Genomic DNA, 13,575 nt, shown 5'->3' on the forward strand with positions numbered 1-13,575 from the left:
TTAGATACAAAGGAAATCCATAAATGAAATCAATGTATAAGTCATAAAAACATAAATGAAATCAAGGTGTAAACTTATCAAGGTTTATACCTATCTATTAGTTTATGCTGCCTTTCAGATTTATTTGATGTTTAGTACACTGGTTCGTTCTTCTTTTAGCTTCTGCCCCCATTGATGCCTCCTCTGCTTGTTTTTGCTTTTTTTTCCCACCTTTGCCTCCCCAACTTCTTGTCTCCCCAACTGCTTGTATCCGTTAGGAATCAGGCCAAACGTAACTCTAGCCGAACCTCGCACAAGTGTGTGTATACCTCAAAAAGGTCTTTTTAAGGGTTGTAACGTGGTTAGGCTAAAGGTGAAAGAAGAAGGGGATAAAGGATCAAGACCCTAGATAAGCCCCCAAGGTGTGCAACATTGCTTTTGTATTTTCATGCTCGAGTTTTTCTCATTTTTGAGCTCTCTTTCTTTTTTTTTTTTTGCTCTCTGTTTTTTTTGCTTTTGATTTTTTTTTTTTTGAATCTTTTTTGTAAGTGTGGGCAATCTCGATCATGCGGTCTATCACTCACTTGGCATTTATGTTTCTCAGGCGCGGTACCGAGCACTCGATAAGAGACGCAATCTGAGACGTGTTCTTATCAAAGATATTTTCATATCAAAGACATTGGAACACTTGCCCTTTTGTACACTTTTATAAATTTTCTTATTTTTATTTTATTCTTTTGAGATTACTCAAGCTTTCATATTTGGAACTTGCATAAGTTACACACCATCCCATCCCAAGGTTAGGTAGATGTGTGTTGAAGAAAGAAAGGTTTATCATTAGACGAGGCTCAAAGTGGTTCATCAAGAAAGGGATTATATGTTTAAAGGGTGAAGATGGTATGATATGGCTACAAGGGGTGCCTCTAATCATGGGTATACCTTGTGCTTAGTTCGACCTTAATTTATTTTTTATTTTTTATTTTTTTGCAATGCAATGATCATATGCAAGAAATTAAAATGCTCATTTTATTAAAAGGAAAAAAGAAAAAATATGGACCTAAGACATGTAGATGAAGAAATATGGAAGAATTAGGAATAGAATGGACCCCCAACTCAAATGACGGAAAGACGACTCATGCATGAACCTAAGACATGGTCATGATGACACATACAAAGTGTGGGCTAAGACTAGTGGATTTAGGTGACATGTTAAGAGTTGTTTCATGACCACGTGGCTAGACTATGTGACTAGACTCAAGCAAAGACTAAGTTAAGACTTCACGTATGTGCATAAAACTGGACAGGCTATGGTATGTTAGTCATAACTTTTGATCTGTGACACTGATTGGGATGAAAACAACGCCAAATTAAAGATAAAACTCGGGGCTACAGATCCATAGGCTATACGACTCGTGGTTCTTCCTAGAACTCCGGCTATGACCAAAACAAGTTGACGCATGTGCAGTATACGGAATAAAAATCCGGGTTGACTAAAAGGAATTATGACTTGATTTTAGGCTTATTTATTAGTTTAAATTAATTAATTAATTAATTAAACAAAGTCTTTTAGTCATTGGTTAGTTTATTAAAATTTATTTACAAACACAAGTCAAACAAAACGGTTAGTTTAGTTACATATATTAGCTATGCACAAGTAAAAGATGCACAAGTAGTCAAGTAGTCACAATATGATGCAATGAGTTTGCAACCTAACCATGACTCTAGTTCTCTAAAGTTCAAGGATATGGGTTAGTAAAAGAGGGTCCATGGTTATGAGTCCGGATGCATCGCGCTGAAGCCTAACCTTGAAGGGTTGGCGCGTATGGATGGGACCCCGCAAGTTAAAAAACTTGCTTCCATGGTTTGGTGGATTAACTAACTTGCATGTACCCGTCGTTGCCAGGAGCGTTCGATTGGGTAGATGAAGCGTGAACCCCCAGAGGGTTATGGCCATATGTAGAACCCATATGGGTTTCAGAAAAGTGAGAAAAACTCAATCAGGAAGTAGAATCGAGCCAACAGTACTAGAAATGGTCAAAACAAGAAGGCAGAGTTCTTTCTCGGTATTGGAAGAACTTGGCGCCAAACTATAGGAACTTTCGCCGCAAAAGAACCTTTGTCGCCAAGCGACATAAGCTCTTTACAGGCGATGGTCTCTGTTTTCTAGACGCTAGTTCCTACATGCCTCAGCAGGTATCTGTGTTCTTAGAATTTTCCAGATTTCGCAGTATTATTTCGATTCTAGTTGTGAAAGATATTTCTCAAATTTCCTACGTGTAAAATCCTATGTTTTTTACTCATTTCGGATGGTCTATCCAATGAGGACCTTTTTTATGCATATGACAATAATGTTAATCAAAATTACGCACATGAAATACTTAGAATTTTTCGAGTCTCATCCGCTCATTCTAAATCATTGCCAAAATAAATTTCAGGAATTAAATAGAAATCCTCCCCAGTGGAGTCACCAAAAAACTGTAGGGAATATTTCAAGCACTATGATCCCAAGCTCGAACCCCACTGTGATCATACATTAAAGTATGGTGGCTTTCCAAAGGGAATGAAAAGAGAGCAAAAGAGTTGCCAACAAGTTTTAGGAACTTGTAAACCCAAAACGATCCAGGAAATCGTCAACTCCATAAGGTCAGGAACCAAATAGGGTTCGGGGATGAGGGTACGAATCCAATCTATAAAAGAAAGGAACCGCCCTATAAAATAGGCCTCTACTTTGTTCTGCTCGTATTCATGTGCGCTTTCTGACTAACATGCAAACATTAGATTAACCATAAACCTGTTTATCTATGTTGGTTGAATATTAATGCACAAATAAATCTATTATTGGCGATCACTTGAATTAAAATCACATTAGCCTAAACCAAATTATTAATTATCTTATTAAGCGTAATTTCAAATACAAATTCCCTTTAAACATGCATAAAAGGCGTGATCAAGCAATAAATAATAATATAATATCAAGCAACATAATAATAATCATGATAATCATAGCATAATTATAATAAGGCATAATAGAGCTTAATAACAATAGCAAGATCCTAGGCATGATACTAACAAGATTAATAACAAATCCTAGCATGTCACTAAGCAATAAAGATCAAAGCTTTAAACCTAACATGGTACTAACATGATAACATGATATTAGAAATAATAAAAGGCACCCTAAACATGATTCTAGAAAGCATAAATAACATCCTAACATGATACTAGGAATTAATCAAATCTAAACATGTTTTCTATATTCGCGGAGTAAGCTAATCTACTTACTTTGAAGCCTTGTACCTCTTTCTAATAACAAAATACACAAGTTAGTAAACTTCAATGAAAATAATAAAGATTAAAGAATTAAATTAAATAATTGAAAGAAAGAGTTAAAAAGTTTAGACTGGATTTGGGACCAAACCCTCAGAAATTATCAACCTTGCACGTCTAGGGTGAAGACAACTTCGAATTTGGATAGATGTTTCAAGATCTTGTGTATGCGGAATTGTGTTTGATAAATAGCTAGTTAAGAAAGAGAGAGAGAATTAAGCTATATTGCTTGAAGAGAGTTGAATAGAGAGAATTGGGTGATTGTTGATGAGAGTTGGTCGATTGTTGATGAGAGTTGGTTGATTGAAAAAAGGGGAGATATGACCTCTATTTATAGGAAAAAAGAGGGTCAAAGAATTAAGAAAAGAATCCGAATTCGAATCGAAATAAAACTCGTAGACAGCAGTTTTTACAAATTTTGTTTTTATCATATCTTTTGATCCAGAAATCCAAATTAGGCATATAATATGTCGTTGAAAAGATCTTGAAGTACACTTCCCAACCCAATTAGAATCAGATTAAAATATTTTGTAGATAAAAAGATATAGCCGAAATAGTAGGACGGTGTCAGTTTTGGATAGAGTTTCGTATTCCTTTCATATCTTTTTCGTTATAGCTCGGAATTATTATTATAATATATCATTGGAAAGTTAATTTCAAAATCTATCCAACCATATAAAATTTGGATAAAAATATGAGGCACAAAAATAATATCTGACTGTCTTTGAACATGCTTAAATTCGAATAGAATTAGGACTTTAAAAAAGGAAAGTTTATATTTAAATCAAATTCCTTAATCTTATCTTTTCAAAAAAGGATAATTAAGATCTTTTAGAAATTTATAGAAGATTCTAATCAATCCTAATTAGTTTAGGAATAGGATAAAACCTTTGGACCCTCCTCATAATCATTGGGTCGTAGGTAAAATCCGGTTTGGGCCCAGTTTAGTATTTTGGCCATAACTTCCCCATTATTCATCGGAATTGGGCTTATAATATATCGTTGAAAAGGTCTTTTCAAACCCCATCCAACTACACCATTATTGGACCCTTATCATGGACCAAACTAAACTGGAATGGACATTTTCATAAAATAGAGTGGGTTTTCGAAAACAGAAAGAAATGATTTTTTAATAAAAACTAATCGCAACACTAGACTTTTCACACTTTCACTTCATTCGATGTTTAGTACACTGGTTCGTTCTTCTTTTAGCTTCTGCCCCCATTGATGCCTCCTCTGCTGGTTTCTGCTTTATTACCCCCTTTACCTTATCTTTCTTGTCTTCAGCTTTTTCAGCTTCTGCCTCCATTGTTGCCTTCTCCTCTTTCTTAGAACCATGCTTTTTTACCCCATCGTTCTTCTCTTCAGCTTTTACAGCATCTGCCTCCATTGTTACCTTCTCCGCTTTCTCATAACTTTTATTTTCACCAGCAGTAACAGGTGTAGTAACAACAGAACTAGAAGAATCATCGTTTTCATCAAGATTGACAGCGTGATGAAGAGAAACATTAACAACTTCAGTACCACACAATTTTTCAAGGAGATTCCAGATTGACCATCTACATATTATCCGCCTTCAAATCGGTTACTAAGAAATCAATGATCTTTTGAGCGAGGGTCGGGACCTATAAAGCACCCAAGTTCTACATGCTGAATTGCATGTAGAACTGACATTTGAAGGAGGGCATCTCTATGATTTAACACTAATAATAGTTAGGATGTTTTGTGTGTTTAATATTGCATATGCAACAAATTTGGACACACTACTTATTAATGAATAGTTTATCAATTATACTAGTTAGAGCACTGGCGGATCTACAGAGGAACAAGGGAAAAAGAAAAAGAAAAAAAAAACTCCTCAAAACTACAGTATTAAAATTATTTTTTGGCTACTTGATCAATATAGTCAACGTTGCTTTGTTGGTTCGTAATGTGTGAAGAAGTAGCCAACTATTTCAGGGGTCAAGGTTCGATTCCTCATCTAAACAATTTTTTTTCTCTATTCTATTTTTTTGGGCTTGAACTTTAAGAATGCCTAATGTAAGCTTTTCTAGCTCTTTAGTTTCATTCATTTACAATTTTACACACTTAAACTAGCTTTAATTTTGAAGTACTCCCTCTATTAACAAACATTATTATTTGAAATACTTTCTATTTTAATTGAAAAGCTTCCCAATATTTTATTTAATTTTTTTGAAATAGAAAATCTTCCATTATGAAGTAATATGTTTTCTAATGCTCAACTATGACAATTATTTAGTTTTATATAAGTAAACAAAATTTATTCAACATTAAAATGTACTATATAAAAATTCCTATGTGATAATCTTTTTTTCTTATATACAACACAAAATTTGATTGCATTATTTTGATGTATAGAATATAAATTATTTTTAAGAAATAAAATTCCATAATAATAATAATTATTTAAAATTTAATGATTAATAATCTCCGGCCTACTCAATATGATTGACACATATGCCAACATAAATTTTGACTAAGCTAATAATGTCAATAATGTAAACGTTGATAGATGAAAATCAAACTATACGTTGAGACAATTATACAAGCTAAATATCCGTATTTATATATTTAATCGTACTAGTAAAACACCAATATTAGTCAAAGTGATGCATGTGAGTAGTAAAAAAGTCAAAAACGCATTATATAAAAACCTAACTTAGTTTGTTCGACTAACTGTTCTTTTATTTTGGATCCAGTGCTACCCCTGATTTGAAATCCTGGATCCGCCACTAAGTTAGAGCATTTTGGTATTTCAGAATAGGAAGAAGTCCGTCTTTGCTATTTCTTAATTCGGGCCTCAAAATTTCGAAATTTTCAACTGAATTGCCTGCAGCACATCAATAGTGTGAGGACAAAAAAATAAAACAGTTGCACACAAAAACTACCAAGGGTTGTTTCACTTCAGATATATAACTCATGTAGATACCTACAAGCTTTCAATTTGTGAACACCAAAATCACACACACTCAACCCTTATCATCACCTCCTTAATTAACCATTCAAATACATTCACATTATAAGGGTAGGGAGGACAGAGATCACTCAAATCAGCATAAACAGATGGATCATTGAACTTATGCAATTTTCTCTATGTTGAGCCTTAACCAAATATAAAACATGTTAGGAGCTTAGAACAATTAAATTTATAGTTCGGAATGTAGATTTCAAGATGTATAAAACTAAGGCCCTATTAGCTTTTGTAGACTTTGTAGTAGTTGAGTTATTAGATGTTTATGAAATCAAACCATCCTATGTTATCGAAACCACTCTATCAAATCCAATTAACCCTATGTTAATGAAACCACACTATGTCATGTTAACCATCCTAAGTTATCAAATCCAACCTATGTTATCCAATTCGCCCTATATTAAAGAAACCACACTATCTTATCAAACTACCCTCAGTTCATGAAACCACCCTATGTTATAATATCCACCCTATATAATGATATAAACCCTATCCAAACCACCCTATCTAATCTAATTCATCCCATGTCAATGAAACCACACTTGCTATCAAACTATCCTCTGTTCATGAAACTACCCTATGTTATCATATCCAGCTTAACTTATCCAATTCATCATATGTTAATGAAACCATGCACACTATGTTATGTTAAACATCCTAAGTTATCAAATCCAACCTTGTTATCTAATTCGCCCTATATTAAAGAACCCACACTATGAAATCAAACTACCTTCTATCCATGAAACCACCCTATGTTATCATATCCACCCTATGTAATGATATACACCCTATCCAAACCACCCTATCCTATCTAATTCACCCTATGTCAATGAAACCGCACTAAGTTATCACATTACCCTCTGTTCATGAAACCACCCTATGTTATCATATCCAGCTTAACTTATCCAATTCACCCCATGTTAATGAAACCACATTATGTTATGAAACCATTCTATGAAATTCTACTTTTTAGATAATTATAAAGTAAAAGAAAATACACTCATTCTATGAAATTCTATGTTATAAAGTAACACACTATGTTACTACTTAGATATCGGTACTCCTATATTCACAAAACAAGAGCTGGGAGGACATAATTTTAATTTCAGTTCAAATATAAAATTGCTAAGAATTTTAATTTCAGATCCGATAGACCTTATGCTTTGAAAAATACCCTTAAAGATAGTGATAAAGCAAGTTTATAAACATAATTGATGATAACAACTAAGTGGCATCCAACACATTATTAAAACACATTAAGAATTCAATCGCAGCAATCATGAAAAATCTTCTTAGAGTGCAAAGGTAGGTAATTTGTATACCTCCAAAATAGGTGAACAACCTATAAAGCAAAAGTTGGTGGCGGTGACTTTCTTGGCTCATTTATGAATGTTGTTCAATATAGCTTAAGCCTAATTAGTTTTTTCGAAGTTTTGACCATACTTGTAGCCATAACTGTTTTCATTTTATTTTTACTTTAATACAACATTTAACCCTACTTCGTATGATATTTCATGTTCCATTTTAATAAATATTATAAATAAAAGAAAATAAATAGGAAAACACAATGATTTAATGCACACGAAGTTGAAACATGTGTGCAATCTCTACAAAGCCAAATTCCGATTTGTTATACATACAATTATTGCAATATAAGGATGATACATTTTTTACAATACTAATCGATCTTTTCTAACACTTAAAATTCTAAATACAGCTTAAACTATTATATTATTTAGCTTTTATTCTTTGTTTCTCTCTTTGTATTAAAACATATGCCCATAATATTGTCTTTTTAAAGTGATTTTTACATTATTTTTTATATCCTGTTTCATGTAATTTGTTAATTTTTGTTTTCATGTAAATTTTAAAGTGACTTGGGCAAGGTTAAGGGTTATTGTTATAAATTTTAGTGTAGGTTTGGGCAAGGTTAGAGGTTATTGTTGTAAATTTTAAAGTGGGATTGAGCAAACTTAGGGGTCAAGTTTCGATTCGGAGATCTCCTGCATCAACACAAGATTGAAGCCCATTCTGAAAATCCGAATCAAAACGTACCGCAAAATCATTGTGAGATTTTTACTTCCTATTTTTTTGTTCAAATTAGGGTTTATATATGATTAGGACTTCCTGTAAATTAGAGTTTATGATTAGGATTTACATTCAATTAGGCTTTATGATTTATGATTAGGGTTTATAGTAAATTAGAGTTTAGCAGTTAAGATTTATAGAAGATCAATATATGTGATAATTATGCTCAGATTTGAGACTTGCTGCATGAATATGATCATTTGTGATGAATTTGAATATGATTTAAGGTTTGTTTCCTTAATCATATTATAATTACTAGGTTAGACTCCCGTGTAATGCACGAATATTAAATAATTATAAAAACAATATAATTATGTAGTATACAAAAATATTAAATCAATCACTAGACACTAACTATTAATAAACATGAAATATATTAAAACATGTGAAAGAAAAAATTAAAATATGTTATAGTTATATATAATGTGCAAGTTGATATTTTAGCAAGTTTACTCTAAATCAATCAATTAACCTATACTAAAAGCGAACCTAAAGTGACACTTGTCACGATGTCATTAAAAATTTTCCCGCCTTTTTTTCTTTCTTTTTTTGTTTTTTTCTTTTCCAAATTTGAATGACTTTTATTTTATAACCCACACTAATACTTATTTTTATTGTGACAACACATTTACTCTAATTAAACTCAATTAATTTTTTTATTACTTTTTTATCATATATTTTATATACTAGGAATATAGTTACAAATATTCTAATATAGATTAAAATTAAGGTATTGAAATATATCATTATCCAAGATTATTATAATATTATCAATTTTTTTTTCGTCCAACTTAAAATTTATTTTAATTAAAAATAGATAAAAATTATTTTGGTAACATACTTTGTATAAATCTTAAAATTATACATAATGTTTATAGAACAACTTAACAAAATTATTTTATTATATTATACTCCTCCGTTTCTTATAAGTTATAGTTTGATTTGCACATTTGTCGAGACACAACTTTAACCATCAATATCTTTAATTAGAGACTATTATTTTGTTACAAATATTTTTTTTGGTTAAATTATTGTTGAATTAACACCATTCTTTATAATTATTGCTGTAAAGTTTAATTATGAACGTACATGACACGGGACTTAACCTAATTTTGTATAAAATAAAAGTCAAAAATTAGATTCAAACTTCATTGGTGGGAAATTTTTTGATAATATAGCGCCAAGTGTCCTTTTAGATTTGGTTTTAGTAATATGTAATAGAAGATTATGATTATTTGAGTTGAATGAAACCCCTTTAAAGAGATGTGTTGGGTTTCCTCTCAATTCAGTAATGTAGAGGTAGAGGACTTGTAAGGTTGTCAAATGTTGGAGTAATTGAATATGAGTGATTTTGGGATTGACGAGCTCTAGTGGCCGGGTTGAGGAATGCGCCTTTTTCAGCCAAATTTATGAGTATACCATAGTAATTGAATTGGAATAGCCTCTTTCATGGGCTGTGTACGTCCAATCCTTGTTCTACTATTCCTATCCAGTATTCCGTCCTTAATTAGTTTGATCATCTTTAGAGGTGCTTGATAGATGTTGCTGATTGATTTTAATGGAATTGTTTGGATGCAGATGTAATTAAAATTTTTGGAGTATGAGCTAGTTTAGTATTTTTGGTTTCGTGAACTTTTGACCTGAGTTTCTTTATCATTTTGTTATGTTTTGGACCATCAACTCTAGCACTAGGCCACTGATGATATGAATTTATAGTTGTTCACATGCTTAAGAAAATCATAATTGATCAAATGCCTATTTTAATCAGATTTGAGACTTGCTTAATATGAATATGTCTTGTTATGAGATGTACTCAAATTTGAGACTTGCTGCCTATTTCAATTGCCATCATCACCCTCTACCACTCAGATAGATCAGATGTTCTACGCTACAACTCTACCTCATTTAATTTGAAACTAAAATTGAAATCGAAACTTAAGAAATTCAAATCGAAAAATCAGTTTGATTTTCTAAAAAACGTACTCCGTATAAAATACAATATTACACATATATTGAAAAACCTAACAATAACAAGCTAAAATACAACAATATGAATAAATCAATTTAACTACAAAGTTCACTGATTAGAAGCTAAAAATAAAATTACTCAAATATAGCAAAATTAAGAACGAATAACTCACTTGAAATCTATTTGTTAATTGAAATTTTATTTAATTTGAATTCTGTTTCTTAATTAAATTTGTATTTGTATTTTGAAATCAAACTGTTATTTGAATTTGTCTTCGATTTGAATTCTGTTTGCTGATTGAATTTTTATTTGTTAAGTTGAAATCAATCTGATTTATGAATTTGAATTGTGATTTACGATGAATCTGTTTATTGAATATGTATATGTGATTCAATATGACTTAGTTTTTTGAATTTATGTTTTATGATAATACAATCTTTCCGATATGTGAAGGACTACCTCCAAAATCTTTGCTATCTTTTTTTTTTAACTACTTATGAATCCTTGCAACAAAAGAATTCGTTATCTCTCTAATAATACCTTTTGTTGCAACTAATAAGGACTACCAACAAATCGCCCCTGATTTTTTAAGCAATTAATTTTTTTAATTGATTGTAAATAATTGTATTATTTTCCCTTTTGAAGGCAATGGAAAACATGGCAAATTGGAGTGAAATTATTAGGAAAATCGCAATGGAGCATCTTGATAGTTTAGAAGATTTTGATGCTTTTGGGTTGGTCTGTTCAAGTTGGAGAAATTCAATAAAGGATGTCAACAACTTCTGTCCATGTAAAAATACCCAACTTCCTTGGTTGATGTTAGCGGACCCTCCCAATAATTCACACCGCAGACTTTACAGTCTCTCCACACGTTCCGTAATATCAATCTGTCTGAGCCTCATGATGACCGATGGATGTTTTTTGCTTCGAATGGGTGGCTTATTTCTACTAGTCTCAGTAATCATAACATCACCCTTTTTGATCCTTCCTCCAGTAAAGTGATCAAGCCACCGAGTATTCTTCCAAAGCTATTGGATTTTTATGAAGATGAATTATTGGATGAGGTTACATCTTTATTTGTCTTGGCCGTCTTGTAGTGATGATTTTGTTGTTGCAATGTTGTTCGACAAAACCCAAAGGTTGGCCTTTTGGAGACCTGGGCAGCACGAGTGGAGTATACCTGATGTGCAATTTAAGGTTCATCAAGTGTCCGATGTCTACTACTTTAAGGGAGAATTCTATGCCGTAGATATATGTGGACAGGTAATGGCATTTGGATGTGAGGTAATGAAACGACGTTCAAGAATTGTTGCCAACCTCGATGTTCCTAAACTTCCTGAACTTGGTGCTGAAGTCTTTCCATATTTGGTAGAGGTAGAAAACACTTTGTTGGTAATATTTAGGATAGTGTTCATGTATGGTTATGGACATGTGAATGAAGACAAGTATTGGACTGAATCATTTGAGATATTCGAGTTGAATGTGGATGATGGAAAATTCAAACAAGTCCAGGGTGTGGGTGAACATGCTATCTTCTTGGGCTCAAACTCTACTTTCTCCGTGCATGCATCATCGTATAAGCATGGTTGTAAAGCTAATTGCATATATTTTACCGACGTCTATAGAGAAGCATTTCTTACTGGGGATGTATACAAAGGAGGAAGTGATATGGGCATTTACAGCATGAAAGAAAGGAAAACCATTGAACGATTATATGAAGGTCCTTCCCAATTCTGTGATATTACTCCACCTATGTTGGTAGAGCGCCCTCATTTTTAAAAATTGCAACTTGTTAAGGTTACTCCCAGTATATTACTATAAGTTTATTGCGCCCACTTACTTGATTGTTCCTTATGACGAATTATGTTAGCCAACTCCAAATCATTTTGGGACTAAGTTTTTTTTGTTGTTAAATTGAATTACTTTTATAATTAAGATATCATTTCATTGAAGATTTGTAGTGTATGAAGTATATAATTTTCTTTTAAACATCAATCAACTCAAAGAAGCCTAAAGTCATAATTTTCTTTTGGTTATGACTTGATTTCTTCTGACTGATAGGATGACAAATCTTTTTCGTAATGAGTTGTTTTATATATATGCTTCCAGTTTCCTGATGATCGAAATGTTTGTGTGTTGCGTTTGGCAGGACTTTATACAAGTGTAGAGGTAAATTGGCTAGTGTAGCTTATTCTGGTAGCTTTTGAGTTAGCTTTAAGAGAATTTTGTCTGTTGAATTAGATCCCAAATTTGGGATGCAAAGCAAAAAAATTTATAGATCAATAGAATTTTGAATCTGTAGAGGAAGTGAAAGTCATACATACGATTGAAACCTAACTGTCAGTTATACATGCAGGACTTTTTTTTTTGTAGCTTAGAGTCATAGACTGATTTAGTTCTTTATTTTATTTTTTTTTAGGGAAAGTATAGACTGATTTAGTTGAACCAAGCTTAAATCTTCATCTTTATCCCTTGTTGGGTTCGCAGGATTACCTAAATGATTCTCTCTCCGGTGATTTGCAGAATTGTAAAGTTTTCGATTTCTTTCAGCGAAAAATTGAATCTGGGAGTGAAATATCGAGTGAGAAATAAGAAATGAGAGGGAAAAGGGGGAAGGTAGTATGTCAGGAAATGTGATGTTACTGATATAAATGCGATCAAGAGTTGGTGTACACAGATTTTTAAGGGGTTAGACCATTGTCACATACATGATCTCAAGATCCTTCATCGCAATCTTAACTGTTGTTTCGGGTGAAAACAATGGGATCTTGCCGAAGGTCCGCTGAAACGGAGAAGACTGGATTCGGTCCAAGTTATGTTGGGCCGAAGGTTTCCTGCACAGTAAACACACGTAAACTAGCCTCGGGGGTGTTGCCGAGGAAGGCCCCTCCGATGCTAAAGTCAGTACAATGTGTAGAAAGAGAACACTATGCAAGAGAGTTAGTTGCTTGAGGCTTTGCTTGAATATATGAGAATATATGAATCTATGAATGAATGAACCTGAATGTATGAATATTGATGGCTTTTATACCTCTTCATACATGGAGAGGTTGGGCCTTAGCCCAATTGGCTTGCTTTGAGGGCTGACCTTTGACTTTAGCACAATTGGAGAGTTGAACCTTGACCTTGGGCTTTTAATTGGATCATTTAATGCCTAGGCCCAATTGGACTAAATTGGACCCAAACAACTTGCCCCCCAGACCCGATTTGGAAGGATGAC

The 13,575-nt window shown here is 32.7% G+C and overlaps 1 protein-coding gene across 1 annotated transcript; it reads left to right on the forward strand.

The window, feature by feature from the left end:
- Nucleotides 1-11,402: 11,402 nt before the first annotated feature.
- On the forward strand, nucleotides 11,403-12,947 carry LOC110702297 (putative F-box protein At5g55150). The gene is made up of 3 exons (XM_021880000.1): nucleotides 11,403-12,113; nucleotides 12,465-12,524; nucleotides 12,843-12,947. Exons 1-3 carry the CDS (start codon nucleotides 11,403-11,405, stop codon nucleotides 12,945-12,947), a joined length of 876 nt encoding a protein of 291 aa, XP_021735692.1.
- Nucleotides 12,948-13,575: the final 628 nt, after the last annotated feature.

Source organism: Chenopodium quinoa, unplaced genomic scaffold (genome assembly GCF_001683475.1).
Source record: "Chenopodium quinoa cultivar QQ74 unplaced genomic scaffold, ASM168347v1, whole genome shotgun sequence".
Classification (NCBI taxonomy): domain Eukaryota; kingdom Viridiplantae; phylum Streptophyta; class Magnoliopsida; order Caryophyllales; family Amaranthaceae; genus Chenopodium; species Chenopodium quinoa.

Coding starts and splice junctions, on each gene's coding strand:
- LOC110702297 (XM_021880000.1), top strand. CDS start 11,403: ATGAATTATTGGATGAGGTTACATCTTTATTTGTCTTGGCCGTCTTGT. Junction 12,114..12,464: donor ATATTACTCCACCTATGTTG/GTAGAGCGCCCT, acceptor ATATGCTTCCAG/TTTCCTGATGATCGAAATGT. Junction 12,525..12,842: donor GACTTTATACAAGTGTAGAG/GTAAATTGGCTA, acceptor TTGGGTTCGCAG/GATTACCTAAATGATTCTCT.